General features: G+C 41.8%; 1 protein-coding gene across 2 annotated transcripts in view; it reads left to right on the plus strand.

The window, feature by feature from the left end:
* Positions 1–17,027, plus strand: part of LOC142599190 (Golgi phosphoprotein 3-like) — a 58,745-nt gene extending 41,718 nt beyond the window's left edge. For both annotated transcript variants that reach the window (XM_075739080.1, XM_075739081.1), the window contains 2 exons: positions 1,781–1,895; positions 14,523–17,027. In XM_075739080.1, the coding sequence (XP_075595195.1) occupies positions 1,781–1,895; positions 14,523–14,947 (540 nt within the window). In that variant the 3' untranslated portion in view covers positions 14,948–17,027. The remainder of the gene's footprint in view (positions 1–1,780; positions 1,896–14,522) is intronic.
* The last annotated feature ends 1,097 nt before the right edge of the window (positions 17,028–18,124 follow it).

Raw genomic sequence — 18,124 nt, forward strand, 5'->3', positions numbered from 1 at the left:
AAACTACTGTTTGATACCTTCTTTGTAATCTTACATGCTTCTTTTTAGATCTAAACAAATGTCATTCTTTTTAGCCTGGCATTGTGGACTGGTTCATTCTTGCAGATTTTTATTAAAATCTTAGTTTCTGTGCTTTGTAGACACCATCTAAATTGGACATAGTATTCCAGCTATGATCTCTTTGGCATTCACAAAATCTCTCCAGCAATTTCCTGTTAATACAGCTTAGAATGAAATTCTTACTTTGTCAAAAGACTTGGCTTTTGTCGATTCATTTGGTTTGTAGTCTACTGCTAGAATTACTAGATGTTTTTTCTGCCATTCTGAACTGTATAGTCATTTATTATATCTTTTATATTTGTCATGTTTTCTCATCCTGACTATACTACTTTGCATTTCTTTTTATTTTCATCTCATTGACTTTATACACATCTCCAGTTTGGGATCATCTTGCCAGTATTGAAGCTGTCTTACCATTGCAACTCATTTCAGTGTCATCTACAGACCCTATGAAAATGTATTGTACTCCTCTATTGTTTGTAGTAAGGATTATTAGAACTACGGAACAGAACTGAACTTGGGATATATTTCAATAGGACACTTAAAGCTTTTCCAGGACACCTTTCTGACTACTGTGAAGCTTTACTAAAAATAAGATCTTTCACCTGCTGCTTCTCTTGTATATGTGGAATTGTGTTGATGTGTTAGTTTTTCTGTCAATTGCCTGTTATCTTTTTATCTGATGCTTATAAAGTGCTAACTTGTAAAACTATTTAAATTACCAGATTTAATAATTATTTTCATAAATAGCTTTGAAACAGTAGTAATTCTTCTTTTCCTAAAGAAAGATAGAATTTTGTTGTTGTTTTGTATTTATTCAAACATATTGACTTGGACTAGTTAAATCTGTATGTTTTAGTTTGGTGCTTTTGTTTTTCTAACCAGAAAAAATGGTATTTGTACATGGTTTATATAACTACTTATACTGGTAAACAAGCAATTACTTAAATTCTTAAATTTTATTATGTTACTGTAAATGATTTTTTTTTCTCTCTCCTGTGCTCTCTTGGGAGAAGAACTCAAATAATTGTAGAAGTTATTAAATAACAAACTTAAGTGATATTGCATTTATTATTGCATATTAAGGAGTTTATAGGTATGTACATATTTTGCCTAATACATGTATTTTAACTGTTAGTCAATGGAACATAGTGTTGCTAGTCAACATGTTCTTCAGAGCTGTAAAAGTTATAGATGTTGTCTTGAACCTATTTTTATCCATCAATATATGGAAGAAGAAAACCAGTTTTCCTGCTTTTTCACTTTCTAATTGATTTCTCAATATTTCATGTGGCCTAATTGTTTAACTGCAGTATTCTGAATAAATTGACTTGAAGCAGTAAAATTGACTGCCACCAGAGGGCAATTTAACACTGTAGTATACTTTGTTTTGGGGAGGAAGCAAAGGATCTGTCCGCTTTAGTGGATTATCTTCCTTAAAAAAATAGGTATTAAGCATGTTATTAATACTATAGTTTTAGTCAGATAAGGTTAATTTAGGTTATAGATAACTTAAGACTTAACATAGCTTTGTAATTAAAATCCTAAATAGTTTTTTTAACTAGGTATTTTTTAAACTTTCATATTCTTAGAGAAGATTCCTCACTCCTTAAATTTTTCCTTGGTTCTGATAACAAGTAGATTTTTCCAGTTTTTATTGTTGGATGTTTATGGTATATGAATTAAGTCAAAATACTGACTGCGTTTTATTCTGTCCTAGGTGGTTTGCAAGTCAGATGCTCCTACAGGGGATGTTCTGCTTGATGAAGCTCTGAAACACATAAAAGAGACCCAACCTCCTGAAACAGTACAAAATTGGATTGAACTGCTTAGTGGTAAGCCTTGAACATAATGTATTTGATTTCCCCTCCCCCAATAAAGCTAATTATCTGGCATCACTAGAGATTATACTGTAAGATTTTTGGGGAGAAAGTATGCAAAAAAAAGTTAATTAGTCTGTCCTCTAGAATAGTCTCTTGTTGATTGTAGCCCTTAATCAAGTATAAGTAACTGTTGCTTTTGACTTAACTTGGTACAGAAAGAATCTAGATGGAAGTGTCAGAGGACATCTCTACTCTGTGGAAGAGGTGTCTTCAGCTGACTGAAGTAAATCAGGACTGCACCCTGGAGATATAATTGCCTGTCATGGTTTAGCCCCAGCCAGCAGCTGAACACCACACGGCAGCTTGCTCTGCCCTCCCCCAGCAGGATGGGGAGGAGAATGGGAAAGACAAAGGCAAACCTGGTGGGTTGGTATATGGACAGTTTACTGGGACAGCAAAGAGAGAGGGAAATAACAACAACAGTACTTAAAACAGAATATACACAATGGGTGATAACACAAGGCAATTTACCGACCAGCCACTCAGCCCACACTCAGACCATCCCTAAGCCACACCGAGCTGCCCCTCCCCACTTACCGTACTAGCCCCCTTCTATGGTGAGCATGACATCACAGGGTGTGGAATAGCTCCCTGGCCAGCTTGGCTCACCTGTCCTGGCTCCTTGTAAAAATTAACTCTATCCTAGCCGAAACCAGGACACTACCTTTCTCTGTATTTGGAAATGAGGCTTAGTGGAAGTTTGGAGTATAGCCGTATGGATTCAGTATTCAGATCTTTTGATAAAGAAAGGAGATAAGGAGCTCAGTGTTCAGATGTAAAAATTTAGGGTGATTTGGCCATTTATCATAAAGAAACAATAGAGAGTCAGGAGTTCTTTCTATTTTTCCATTAACTGGAGAAATGTAACAAATATTTTCAAATATTAGATACTTCTAGTTGTTCAAAACAAAGTCTTCAAGATTGAGTACTTTGCACACAGCTCTTCCTGTAAAGCTAATAAATTGTTGCCAAAAAAATGAAATGTCAATTAGATTTTATCTTTGCAATTGCAGTTAACACTTTTCATATACCTTGCTCACGTTTGTATTCTCAGGCTGCATAAATTAAACTGAAATTAACATCTTTTAACATGTAGTGCTTTTATTGTTTTTTGTTGGATTGTTTTTTCTTTTTTCTGTAGCCAAAATTCATCACTAAGGTTTGTCTGTTTTTACAAAACACACAAAATGCAGCTTCCCTGGAGTAGATCAGAGCTATACTTAGTTGTGCAAACAGTGCTGGAAAAAACCTCACTGTTTTGTCAACAATATTACTTTGGGAGTGTCCTGGTTTAACCCCAGCCAGGAAGCCCCTCACTCATCCCTCCATCCCCCAAGGTGATGGAGAGGAGAAGTGGGTTGAGATAAAGACAGTTTAACAGGATAACAAAGGAAGAGAATAATAACAACAACAACAATAATACAAGTGATGCACAAATGCAATTGCTCACCACATGGAGAAAATAACCAACCCGTTGCCCAGTCTGTTTCCAAGCAGCGAATCTGCCTTCTGGCTAGCTTCCCCAGTTACATATGGAGCATGACATTATGTGGTAGGGAATATCTCTTTGGCCAGTCTGGGTCAGCTGTCCTGACTGTGCTTTCCCAGCTTCTCATGCACCTGGCAGGACATGAGAAGCTAGGAAGTCCTTGACTTAGTGTAGACACAACAACTACCTAGCAACAACTAAAATCATCAGTGTGTTATCAACATTATTCTCATACTAAATCCAAAACACAGCACTATACCGCCTACTAGAAAGAAAATTAACTCTATCTCAGCCGAAACCAGGACAGGGAGGTAGGGGGTAATGATACTTGAAGTTGTCTATCTAAATATATTTGTTATTTGTAACAACAGATAAGTAAGAGTTTCAAAAATGAGCAAAATCTCTCCAGTTTTCTCTGCCTTCTTGTTTTCATTATGTTCTTCCCATTCATCCTGCACCACCTGAATCAGCCTTACTTGCATACTCGCATACAGTTCATACTCAGTGCCCTTGCTATCCCTCCTCTCTTGCTCCTTGACTGTCAGGCAGAGGGGGAGAGAGGAGAACAAAGCAGCCCTTGTCAGTAGGGGGCATGACTGTTGCATAGCCTTACAGTTTAATTCTTGCTCAGCTCTCCTTCAGTTTTACAGCCTGCAAAACTGTCCTGGTTCTGGCAAGGATAGAGTTAATTTCCCAAGGAGCCAGGACAGGTGAGCCAAGCTGGCCGGGGGCTATTCCATACCATGTGACATCATGCTCACCATAAAAGGGGGCTAGTCGGGCAGGGATGGGTTGAGCGTTATCACCCATTGTCACTATCTGTTATCAGCACTGTTGTTGATTGTTTTCCCTCTCCCTTGCTGTCCCAGTAAACTGCCCTTATCCCAACCCTTGAGGCTTTGCCGTTGTTTTTCCGTTCTCCTCCCCATCCCGCCGGGGGAGGGGTGAGCGAGCAGCGCGTGGCACTTGGCTGCCGGCTGGGGCTAAACCACGTCAAAAACCAATTCATTTTTCATGTCCCAAATACATAATTTGTGCTGACATTTCACCTTCTCTCACAGTGCAGAGCACGTCAAGTTAGTACTGATTCAGAAAAGGTCAACTAATGAATGAACGATGTTGTAGGTTGTCTCGTCCCACTCTGGTGGGTTTCGAGGGAGGTGAATCTTTTTATCCCCCAAAGGCGCGAGTCCCGCCCAGCGGAGCCATGAATTGAATGAGCCACAGTAATGACTCAGAGGAAAAATATAACAGAGTTTTATTAACAATCTACGGGCTAGGTGTCAACAACTGGCAACTGTGTGGATAATGGGTAAAATGCCACAAACAACAACTAGTACAACTGACAACTAGGCAAATGGGTCTGGCAAAGGCAACAACGGGTTTTACAACGCATTAATTTCTTAAGAGGAAAGGAGAAGAAGAAAAGAAGGACAGAAGGAAAAGAAGAAAAGGAGAGGAGAGGATAGGTATCGCCACCCTTGGATCCTGCGATGTCATCACAGGGATGGCTCCTTCGGTCTGCAGGTCTCAGTCTGCAGGTGGTAGGTCAAAACTAGTGTGGCACACATGCTCACCTTTATACTGTTCTGTCCCTCAGGGACCACCCTCGGGGCGGTAACATGCAGATGAGTTTTGCACCTGCACAGCCCATTGTTCTAGAAGGTTCAGGGGTCTGTGTCTGCCCAGTTTGACATTCCAGAGAATTCTGGAATTGGGTTGGGGGGCTCCTCCGGGGTCCCAAGTGTCCGGTGCATGCCCAAAGCAGCCGCTGGAAAGTTACCAGAGGAGGCAGAGGGAGGCAACCCACTGCCCCATCTCCGCAGAGCCTGCACCGCCCCCCCCACCTCTGCAGCGCCCGCGGCAACCACGAGTTGTTTGAGACAAAGCAGGGTATTTGTGTCTTTTCAACAGTCTCTGACACCACCCTGTGACTCAAACAACGAGCTAAAGGAGAAGGTCCCTTGAAGCCATGTGCTGCTTTGAACTTCACTGGTCTTGTATATGGCATCCCTTCATCATCACTGGAAGAGGGATCATCTTGATCTGTATGGAAGACTCCATCTCGAACACTCTTCCTGCAGATGCAAGTAATCGACCACAGTGAGAGAATTTCATTGTCCAAACAGCACCCATATGCTCTCCACTGAGATCCTGAACAACTTTAATTTGTCCAAAATCATAAGGTCCCTTGAATTTCATCTTCTAAGGTGGTGATACGAACATAGCAGACAGAAGGAGAAAAGAGAGAAGCAGCAGCAGATAACAAGCGATTTATCATACATTTAGCAATGACTATCCCAATCATTAAAAACAAATATCCAATCCATAAGATAAGCCCAACCTGGATCAACCATTTTCCCCACCCCGTGAGTCCCAATGACTTCAGGAGGGAGGTAAACCAAGAGTTAGGAGAGAGCCTGTCAAACTCGTCTTTAGGCTGGAGCGACTGGAACAGTTCGGTGGTTTGATCGGCGACTTCTTTCATTTTAGCATGGGCTTGTTCTATTGAGGTAGTAGCGTTGTGTATAGTTATGCAACATTCTCCATCAGTTAAATTCAACATACCACACTCACCTTGTTCCTTTAATAACAACATATCAAGAGCTAAATGGTTTTGTAATGTCATCTTTGATATCTGTTGGACCTGCAAATTTACTTCTCCAAAAGCATATTTGGTCCAATTTGACAACATGTGGACTTGACAAGTTATATTTTCTAATACAAACTGGTGCCTCCTCAAAGTTATATATGGTGTGAATATATTTTCAAACATGAGGGACACATCTTGACCAGTGGTATAGTAATTGGGTATTTCAATTCCCTTTGCAGCCCGATCGGGGCCCTCATTGATTTCTTGATGCGATTGCCTGGAAGAGGTGGCAAAATTAAAAACTTGATTTGGGCATAATGATGGGAGCACCACTCCACACTTGAGCCCTGCATGTCGTACCAAATCTAGATATGAGTAGAATTTCCCATTTGAACATCCCCAAGCCTTATTTAGAGGTGCTGAGTAAATACTGCTTTGGCAAGTCCAGGTATCAGCATAATCAAAAAGGTAATTTTTTGGTCGTGTTAAAATAGGTAAGCCTTTAATAGGATAATGCATATGCAGTACTCCACAATATACGGACCAATTATATTCTTTGAAGTCGTGAGTTGCGTTGCGTAAGGGGTCTGAATTACGAAGACTGCGAGAGGGATAACCCCAGCACATACACATATCTCGTATTAAGTTTCTCACTCCCTCTAATAACCACGTTTCAGGAGGGTCCCCGGGACCTGTGGTGCAGTCAAGGACTTTATTACATTTAAAAATATTAGAAAGGTAATGCTGTGGAGGGTCTACATCCTCTAATGGTTCTAAAATAGGCCTAGCTTGTGACTAAGTTCACTGGATAGGAAACAGGTTCCTTTTTTCAGTCCCTGTGCAATTAGGAAGTTGTATGCACCAAGGGAGAATGACTTCTACAGAGTAGCTAGCTTTATAATAGTCTGGTTGTTTAAAAGGATGGAAAAAGGGGTCTAGCGGAATATTAGAGCAGTAACAAGAAGTGGTAGCTTCACCAAGTCTACGGGTTCCTGGCGAGAAGGAGCAATTTCCACTATGGACACTCCAAGAGGCTCCTGCCTGTTTTGACCCAAGAACAAAGGTCATATTTGGATTAAAACCTTTACAATCACTGCACGCTATGAAACTGGTGTTATACCAAGCAAAATAGGTGTCATTGTAGCGAAGCATGAAATTTTCCAAACCCAGAATATATTCCCGATTTCTGTAACAATTTGTTAAAAAATAATTTGCTTTCCGAAACAAGCATGCATCACCCTTGCATTTCCAATCGGCAGGAAAGAGGGAATAGGAACGTTCAATTATGTAATCCTTTGCTATCAAAGTAGTCATGTTTAAGTCAACAGGGGTAACGAAAAATCTCAGTCCCTGCTCCACTGAGGGAGGAAGGGCTATGCACACCCCCCTGGTCTGTATGATTCCAGGCAAGAATGAAGCCCTGGATTAATTCCCATGCCAGGTTTGAGAAATCATGGTTTCCATTCCCTCTTCCTTCTCCTTCTTCTTGCATTCTGAGGGGAAGGAGGCATATTGTCCACACCAAAAATAGCATATGCATATTAAAACTATTACAAAGCAACAATTAAAATTGTTAGAACAAAGCCAAAAGTTAACATTTACAACTATCCTATTAACTGTATTATACTTGCAACAAGCAAAACTTGACAGATAAAGCTCCATCTCTTCTTCCTGTAAGACAAAAAAGGGAAACTCTGTTCCTTTGAACCAGTCTGTTAGAAAGATGGGACAATCCATCTGGTGTTAATTTTATGCTCTTTGCCGTGGGCATCCATAGCTACCCAGGTGTATATGTTCTGCAGGGTTTTTAACACCAGTGAGACCTGCCCAACTTTGGGGAGTTCCACCAAGACTGGCTGTCCTGGATGGTGGGGTATTGTGCCAGCTTTGCTTGCTCCTGCAGGCTTCATGAGGAGTGAAGGGGCTTGAGGACAAAAAGCGTTTAGTTGGGAGCATCCATTTATTCCCCATCGGTCATTGACCTTAGTTATAGCATCCCAGAGTTGATTTGCCCATCCCGATTTGTGGGGTTTCAGAAATCGTTTTAAAAGACCATTGGTCCTCTCCACAATCCCATTTGCTTGTGGGTAATATAGGGTGTGGAAGACCCATTTAATTTCTTCAGATTCAGCCCATTCGTGGACTACATTCGCGGTGAAATGACTGCCATTGTCAGATTGGATTGTCTGCAGTTTAAGAAAGTGGCTAAACCACATTTGTAGACCTTTTATTGTGTTTTCTTCCATAGCTCAAGCTGTGGCTTCAGCGTGAGTAAGTCCTGATATGACTTCTACTCCAACAAGGACATATTGTTTTCCCTCAGATTTTTGGAAGGGTCCAATATAATCAGTTTGCCAAGTTTCCCAAAGACCTTTGTTTCTCCTCAGGTGAAGAGGAGGATTTTTCATCGGGTGGTTTTCCAGTCATAGCCAGCATTGGCCACAGGCTGAGATGATTGTGCTGCACAACTCACAAGAAACAGGCCATATCCTACTAATTGCTTCCCTAAAGAGATCTTTAATTCCTGAATGGCCACATTTAACATGTAACCTCTCTAGTAAAGATTCCCATTTTTCTTCTTGTGTTTCTGTAGCTAGAACAGCCAATCGGGTTAGTGAGTCCACCTGGTTGTTCCATAGGTTGACTGGCTGTTCTCCTTTTTGATGTGTAGCCACCCATCCCACCGATATATGTTTTTGCTTAGCTATATCCAAAATCTCTTTCCATTTTTCCCTTTGCCACACTGGCACTCTATTCACTTCCCATTGATTTTGTTCCCAGAAAGGAAGCCATTCTGTACACCCCTTAAAGACTGCATACGAGTCTGTATAAATGAGTATCGGTTCTTTGTCGTCAGATTCCTTGGTTATTACATTCCATATGGCTATCAATTCCCCTGCAGTGGATTGGTAGGATGGATAGGTCCTAGAGCTTGGTACACCCCGGCCTCAAAAATCAATAGCTTCAAAGCTTCCTCACAAGCGGGGGTCCAATCCCAGGCAACCCTTTTCCATGTCAAATCATATAAAGGACATGCAATGATAGAAAAGTCTGAAATGTCCTTTCTCCAAAAGACCAATAAGCCTAGAGCATGCTGCAGTTCTTTTTTATTCATAGGGAGTCTGATTTGATCTAGTGTAGTCAATGTTTCAGGGGGAATACATGTAGTTCCTCCCTTCCATCAAATACCCAGAAATTTTACCTCAATAGACAGTAACTGCATCTTTTCAGGAGGGACTTGCAGTCCCAGACTTTCTAAATGATCAATTATGTTCTTTTGAGTTTGTCCTACTGCGCTAACAGTAAGTCCACCAATTAAAACATCGTCAATGTACTGATACACTTTCACATCCTCCTCAGGGGGAATTTTGGTAAGTTCTTGCACTAAGGCGTAATGAGCAATTGTTGGTGAGTGACGATATCCTTGGGGTAGGCACGTAAAAGTGTACTGTACGCCCTCCCATGTAAAAGCAAAACGATCCCTGTCTGATTCCTGTAAAGGTACCATAAAAAAACCATGTCTTTTATATCGATGATCGCTAAGATTTGGTGAGCCTGCTCTTATATAGTCGAGATTAATTCAGCTATATTAGGTACAGCAGCTGTTAGGGGACCTGTGTTCGCATTTAGTTTTCAGTAATCTATAGTCAGTCACCACTTCCCATTTGGTTTCCGAACTGGCCAAACAGGGGAGTTATATGGAGAGTGGGCGGGAATTATAATTCCCCTTTCTCGCAAATTTGTAATCACTGATGTAATACCCTCTTTGGCTCCCAATGGTAAAGGGTAAGGTTTCACGTTTACTATCTTAGACAGAGGCAACCCAGGAGCAGGCTACAATAGCCAAATCGCAATTTGGGGTGAGCCGAACTTCCATTCCCGCCCTAGGGAGTCAGTCCAGGCTCTTCCTTTTAGCAAATCCAATTCCATAATGTTTGTGGGTACGGGTCCCACAATAACTGTGGTGATCGTAGCAGCCTGGTCACCAGGCAGCCAGCACTTAACCTTAGCTATGAGCTGTAGTTGTGATTTGCCAAATACATCCGTGACCCAAATTTTTTTCCTAGCCGGGCAGATGTGGCACTTAGTTGCTACATCCTCCCTGATAGCCAACATCTGGGCTCCAGTATCCACTAGAAAAGTTACAGGGGTTTTAGATGGACCAATAGGAAAAGTTATCATTAGATCTCCTTTGGAATTCTCAGTGAGCCTTCTGAGGTACATCCACCACCCATCCCCTGGCTCACTCACTGGAGATGGCATATGGAGTTTCCCTGCTCCAGAGAGGCATGTATAACCTCTGGCAGAGGAGCTGAGGGAGAAATCTCTCTCATGGCAGATGAGGCTATCGGAGCATTTTTCCCTCTTTCTGGATTCCACATTTTTACTAATAATTTCAGATTGGCAAGGGGCAGCCCATCCATTAATTCCCTAGGTATCCCTTTGTTTAACCCCTCCTTCCTAATTTGATTCCTAGTTATTCCTGTTCCTGAATTGCTCTCTTGGGATTTTGAAAATCTAGCTTCCACCTTCGCTCTCCTGACAACAGCTTTCCCCTTTTGTTCTGTTCCAGTGATTCCCACACAGCAGCTATAGTTTATTACTTCTTGGGCTATCTCTCCCCAGGTGGGAATAGGTTCTGCCCAGGAGGACCCTGGAGGGGATCCATCTGGAGCTAGTGCCTCTTGCAAATAATCTTTAACAGAGATAGCTTGTGCCACTCTTAAACGGTCTTGAATCTGGATAGTGTAAAGTTTCAAGGGATCAGGAAGACCTCTTATTAAGGGGGTCATCCTATCAGGATTAACTGATAACAACATCGGCGAAGATTGGTAAGGCACTAATCGTTTATCATACATTAGTTGAAGACACGCTGCTTTTTGCACGCTTTCGTTAAGTTGGTCTAACCCAGATGTGGGTATGGCCATAGGATCTACTCTGTCTAGGGGGTCTATCCCCCCTGCCCAATAAGCTACTCGTTGTGTCAGGGACCAGGGTGCCCGCCTGTCATTTACTGTCAAAAACACACCAGGGCCCCAATATCCCTGTGCTTCCTCCTCAGAGAGTTTTATTCAATCTCCCCCCGTAAGGGAGACTCTCCACACATATTCCCTTTCTGTTTTCTTTGCTGATCTACTATATTGCTCTTGTAATTTAGCTTATTCAGTTGCACTGTAGGGTATTTCTTTGGTCACCACTCCTTCCAAGCCTGCTTCGCTACCTTCCCCATACTGATATTCAGTCTTAATCAGTGGCCTCAACCGCGGGTTGACATCATTCTCACATTTACACTTAGCTTCTTCCATTTCATCCCACAGGTAGTGGCATGCCCCTTCCCTATCAATTCTTTACTCATGTTCGAAAAGCCAGGCTCACTTGTAAGGTCCTCATGCTGCAAGTCAGCTAACTCCAACCTCAGTTGCCCCTCTCTCACAAAAGCTGCCTGCAACCGCCTCTGCAAACTGCCTGCCTCGATTTCCGCTTGTATGCGCTTTTTTCGCTCAGCTTCTAACTCCACTTGTAAAGATCTTATCAGCTCCTGCATGACTCCACATTCTCCTGCTTGACTCGCTTTGCAAAGCACTTATCCCTTTGTGCTGCCATCAGCACAACCCCAAGCACTCCACAAACCACAGCCTTCCCTTTGCCTGGTTTTGATCTGTTCTCCTTTGCCAAGTCCTTTATCCATTCTGTCACAGTCACAGGAGATATTGCCAGTTCTCTTCAGCCCAGCTTTGCCCCTTTGGAGTTGGTCATGCCTTGTAACTTTTCAATAATTCCAGCAGAGGAGAGCAGTCACAGTCAGGCTGTACCCAGGAAGACATGACCCACTGCCAGAGAGCTCAGACTCAGCCAATTACTCACTCTCCCTTCTCGGACTTGGCCAATATCCCTTTCATGTTTCTCTTACAATTCAGTTTGAGGAATCCTGTCTGTGACACCAATTAGAATGTCTCGTCCCACTCAGTGGGTTGCGAGGGAGGTGAATCATTTTATCCCCCAAAGGCGCGAGTCCCGCCCAGCGGAGCCACGAATTGAATGAGCCACAGTAATGACTCAGAGGAAAAATATAACAGAGTTTTATTAACAATCTACGGGCTAGGTGTCAACAACTGGCAACTGTGTGGATAATGGGTAAAATGCCACAAACAACAACTAGTACAACTGACAACTAGGCAAATGGGTCTGGCAAAGGCAACAACGGGTTTTACAACGCATTAATTTCTTAAGAGGAAAGGAGAAGAAGAAAAGAAGGACAGAAGGAAAAGAAGAAAAGGAGAGGAGAGGATAGGTATCGCCACCCTTGGATCCTGCGATGTCATCACAGGGATGGCTCCTTCGGTCTGCAGGTCTCAGTCTGCAGGTGGTAGGTCAAAACTAGTGTGGCACACATGCTCACCTTTATACTGTTCTGTCCCTCAGGGACCACCCTCGGGGCGGTAACATGCAGATGAGTTTTGCACCTGCACAGCCCATTGTTCTAGAAGGTTCAGGGGTCTGTGTCTGCGCAGTTTGACATTCCAGAGAATTCTGGAATTGGGTTGGGGGGCTCCTCCGGGGTCCCAAGTGTCCGGTGCATGCCCAAAGCAGCCGCTGGAAAGTTACCAGAGGAGGCAGAGGGAGGCAACCCACTGCCCCACCTCTGCAGCGCCCGCGGCAACCACGAGTTGTTTGAGACAAAGCAGGGTATTTGTGTCTTTTTAACAGTCTCTAATCTGTGCTGACATTTCACCTTCTCTCACAGTGCAGAGCACATCAAGTTAGTACTGATTCAGAAAAGGTTAACTAATGAATGAATGATGTTGTAGGTTTTCCTTGAGCTAAGCTAAGGTTTTCCTGACCCTGCTAAGCTTTGGCTCTGGGAAGATAGTTATAGTCAGTGCTGTGGCTGAGACTTATAGAATCATAGAATGGTTTGGGTTGGAAGGGACCTTAAAGATCATCTAATTCCAAACCCCTGCCATGGGCAGGGACACCCTCCACTAGACCAGGTTGCCCAAAGCCTCATCCAACCTGGCCTTGAACACTTCCAGGGATGGGGCCTCCACAACCTCTCTGGGCAACCTGTTCCAGTGCCTCACCACCCTCACAGTAAAGAATTTCTTCCTAATATCTAATCTAAATCGACCCTCTTTTAGTTTAAACCCATTACCCCTTGTCCTGTCATTACACTCCCTGATAAACAGTCCCTCCCCATCCTTCCTGTAGGCCCCCTTCAGGTACTGGAAGGCTGCAATTAGATCTCCCCAGAGCCTTCTCTTCTCCAGGCTGAACAATCCCAACTCTCTCTCAGCCTGTCCTCATAGGAGAGGTGCTCCAGCCCTCTGATCAGCTTCGTGGCCCTCCTCTGGACTCGCTCCAACAGCTCCATGTCTCTCCTGTATTGGGGCCCCCAGAGCTGGACGCAGTACTCCAGGTGGGGTCTCACAAGAGCGGAGTAGAAGGGCAGAATCACCTCCCTTGACCTGCTGGTCACACCTCTTTTGATGCAGCCCAGGACACGGTTGGCTTTCTGGGCTGCAAGCGCACACTGCCGGCTCACGTTGAGCTTCTCATCAATCAATACCCCCAAGTCCTTCTCCTCGGGGCTGCTTTCAATCCATTCCTCGCCCAGCCTATAGTCGTGCTTGGGATTGCGCCGACCCGTGTGCAGGACCTTGCACTTGGCCTTGTTGAACTTCATGAAGTTCACATGGGCCCACCTCTCCAGCCTGTCAAGGTCCCTCTGGATGGCATCCCTTCCCTCCAGTGTGTCAACCACACCACACAGCTTGGTGTCGTTGGCAAACTTGCCGAGGGCGCACTCGACCCCACTGTCCATGTCACTGACAAAGATGTTAAACAGTGCTGGTCCCATTACTGACCCCTGAGGAACGCCACTCATCACCGTTCTCCACTTGGACATTGAGCCGTTGACCACAACTCTTTGAGTGCGACCATCCAGCCAATTCCTTATCCACCGGGTGGTCCATCCATCGAATCCATGTCTCTCCAATTTAGAGACAAGGATGTCATGTGGGATAGTGTCAAATGCTTTGCACAATTCCAGTCTTTGATAAAAGATTGGAAGTAGGCAAATGAACACAATTGGAGGAGATGCTTATTTTTGTTTTTATTAACTCTCTTCATGACTGTGTGTGGTGTTTTGTTTGGTGGTTTGTTTTGGGGGTTTTTGTGTTTGTTTTCTTCTTTTTTTTCTTCTTTCAGTGTAAGAGTGCTTATTTGTCATATCCCTAATCAAGACACGGCTTAGCTAGCATTTCATCCAAACTTTAAATATACACTGAAAGTCCTCAAAAAGGCTCTCGTGGTCTCTGTCTCTATGTATATATCTGGATAGGTCAGAGATCAGAGAAATGCTGACATGAGCACAATATCTTAGTGTAATAGTCAGCTATATAAATTTGATGACTCATTCTTCAGCGGGGTTGAAATAATTGTAATAGTATAGTTTAAACTTTGCCTGACTCTTGGCTTTTTTGCTTGGTTTTTTTAGGTGAAACATGGAACCCACTGAAGTTGCACTACCAGTTGCGAAATGTCCGTGAACGGTTAGCTAAAAATCTAGTGGAAAAAGGTGTACTGACAACAGAGAAACAGAACTTCCTTCTTTTTGACATGACTACGCACCCTCTCACCAACAACAATATCAAACAGCGCCTCATCAAGAAGGTTCAAGAAGCAGTTCTTGACAAATGGGTGAATGACCCTCACCGCATGGACAAGCGCTTGCTGGCACTTGTTTATTTAGCCCATGCTTCAGATGTTCTGGAGAATGCTTTTGCCCCCCTTTTGGATGAGCAGTATGATTTAGCCACAAAGAGAGTGCGACAGCTTCTGGATTTAGACCCTGAGGTTGAATGTATGAAAGCCAACACGAATGACGTTCTGTGGGCTGTTGTAGCAGCTTTCACAAAATAACTGTATTCAGACTGAAGTGTTCTCTCTTCTTTCATGTAAACCAATTGTTTCTCTCTTATTGACTGTTCATGCTTTCTGTAATTTGTACCTTCTCGCATGATGAATCAGCTCTTGTTTAATGGGAATTATAAGTGGTGTATTCCCTCCTTCTCTGTGTAGCTGTATACAGGATCCTACTGGTACAATAGATCTTCTTGTTTAAAAACAACAGAAAAAGGTTTTACTGCCATATTGGCATTCTATTTCCTATTCAGTTTGAGTTATCCGAAATACTTTGTTTAATCTATTTTTCACCTTACTGTTATTGAAGTGGTTTAACATGGAAAGTACCTCAAGGAGGAAATGTGCATGCAGTTGGATCACTAGTGTCAGCTGACACAGATGTGCACATGCATCAATACTTCTGCAGTACAATTCATAACAGATCGAAAAAGGGCCTTTTAAAATCACCAAAGCTCCATGTTGAAGTGTGTTTCAGAACATTTTATACATTTATACATTTATATATGTTTCAATTATATCTAACAAAATTACTTTAAAAGAAGAAATGCCATTAAGCAGCTTTGTCAATAGCTCCTGTAAAATGCCTCATAAATTTTACTTTTCATGCAAGTCTCTTGTGTACTTATGTTTTCATTAGAACGATTGCTGAGTTGTAAGGCTAGTGTAGAAATGTCCAGTTGTTTCATAAACCAGTTTTGGAATGGGATACATTCCATTATATTGTATATATAGTTCAAATTGTATATTAACAACTGCCCAATCTTAGTATTTTGCAAGATCTACTTAGTTGTACACCTGATGCCCCTTATTTGCTATCAGCCATTGCGATTTGATGGAAAGAAAGGCCTCCTATAAAGAGCATGTATGTGAAAGCTGTTTGTTTCCAGCATCTACAGAGTTTGTCATCCAGGTATTCTCAGTCTATGCATTGTCTTTGATAATTGGTGTATAGAAAGAGATCACTTTCTGTCACTGTACTTTTTTTTTTCTTTTTTTCCCCCCTCCTGTATGGAAGAGGCTTGTGACAAGCACAGTTCTCAAGTACAGTTTTTAATTTTGTTTGTACACAAATTAATGTTTGTCTCAAGCCTCATAATCTATTTTACACTTTAAAAACAAAGTCAGTCCTAAGAGGTGTTGCATGTAAACAGTTAGCAAGTAATGACTGCAGTTCAGATGATTAAAATTTCTATAATGGGACACTCTGCTATATTTTAATTTTTTTATATACAATTATGCTGATTAGCACACTATTGTAAAAAAAAGAAAATATAAAACTTTGGCTTTTTAAAATGTATTGCCTCTTTGCCACTGCTTGTTAGCTCCCCTTGGTTTCACAGTGTAAATATTATGCATTGAACAAATTAAGCATTGATTTTATTTTATTTTTTTTCCTCATATCAATGAAGATTTATAGTGGGGCTTACAGGTGTTTAGAAACTTTTTTTTTGGTTAATATTCAGAGCAAGAATACTAGATGGTATATAACTGTAGAGTTGAAATTTAAGTGATCCCTTAATCTGTATACTAGCTTTTTATCTACAGTAAATAAACTATGATCTTAAAAGTGCCTGAAACAGAGCAAGCATGTAATTTTTATTTTTTGTTGCTAATTAGAAAGGTTTTATTGCTTAATTGAAAGCTTTAGTTAATATCCTTCTTATTAGAAAGGGAGAGTTTATATTAAGTAGATCAAACTGACCTAATCAGTGGTATCACTCAGATCTGCAGGATTCATGGCTGAGACAGACTGAGTTAGCTTGAGTGTGCAGCTGTGCCTCCCATGGGTAGACCTCTTCTATCTTGAGCACAACTTTACAGCCTCATCTGTGACTGGACTTCCAGTTTTGCACTTAATTTTCAATCATTTAGATGCTTAAGTAGTTGACTTTAAAATACAACTTAAATTCATCATACCTATATAACCTTTTTTAATAAAAGTTTTTAAAATATGGTCCTTAATGTTTAGTGACACACTGTTCTTTCAGTTCTTAAGTGATATTTCTTTAGTATTTTGTAAGGTATTTCAAACTTTGGTTTACAAATAAAAAAATAAACAGTGTTCTCCCAGTTGTAAGATGCTGTGTTTAAAACTTTGAGGAGCTTGGGCATGAACTTTGGACATTTTCTTTTAAACATTTTCAAAAATTGATTGCTTTAAGTGGAGGGAAAATGAAAGTTGCTGTGTTCCTCTTATATGTGACAGCTTACAGAATAGTTTCTGTACTTGATACTATATGCTAACTCACTGCTTTAATTGTCTCTCTCTCCTGTGATCTGTTTTCTCATTTTCTGTTGCTCTTTGAGAGGAGAGAAAAGTAATTAGGTGGAAAAGTGAGAAAAAAATACTGGCGTATTTGGGAGCAAGTAGAATACACAAAACTTTTTAAATGGCTTTGAAAATCTAAGCTACTTGAAACATGCTTCAGACTGAAAGTATCTTTCATAGTCCTTTTCTGTCCTCTCATCTTCATTCTGTCAGTATTTTCCATGTTCCTGCTGGTTTCATGTTACATTGTGGAACATATTGGGGTTTTATCACACTTACAGCCAACATGGTTTAAAAAAAAGTCACCTTTCTTTAATCCCTTCCAGAGAGAGGATTTCTTGGTTTGGTTTGGGGTTGGGTTTTTTTTCACATAGAAGATAACTGCCTACAATATTTATCAGCTTTATTTTGCTTAAACATAGAACCACTGTCTGTGATGGTGAGAGTTTGTACTGGGTGCATCAAAGTACTTTAAGTAATGAAGGGTTTGAGAAGAGTGACAGTATCTTTTGCTTCCTATTAGCTGCTACTGCAGTTCACAGAGACCTGGAGACCTGGTGTTAAGACAGTTTTGGCTGCTCCAAAGTCACAGAAGGGACCTCTGGAGATCATCTAGTCCAACCCCCCTGCTAGACCACCTTCACCTAGAGTAAGTTGCACAGGATCGCGTCCAGGCAGGTTTTGAATATCTCCAGAGAAGGAGACTCCACAACCTCTCTGGGCAGCCTGTTCCAGTGCTCGGTCACCCTCACAGTGAACAAGTTTGTCCTCATATTCAGATGGAACTTCCTGCGTTCCAGTTTGTGCCCACTGCCCCTTGTCCTGTCACTGGGCACCATAGAGAAGAGTCTAGATCCACCCTCTTGACATCCACCCTTCAGATATTTATAAGCATTAATAAGATC

Source organism: Balearica regulorum, chromosome W (genome assembly GCF_011004875.1).
Source record: "Balearica regulorum gibbericeps isolate bBalReg1 chromosome W, bBalReg1.pri, whole genome shotgun sequence".
NCBI classification, from domain to species: domain Eukaryota; kingdom Metazoa; phylum Chordata; class Aves; order Gruiformes; family Gruidae; genus Balearica; species Balearica regulorum.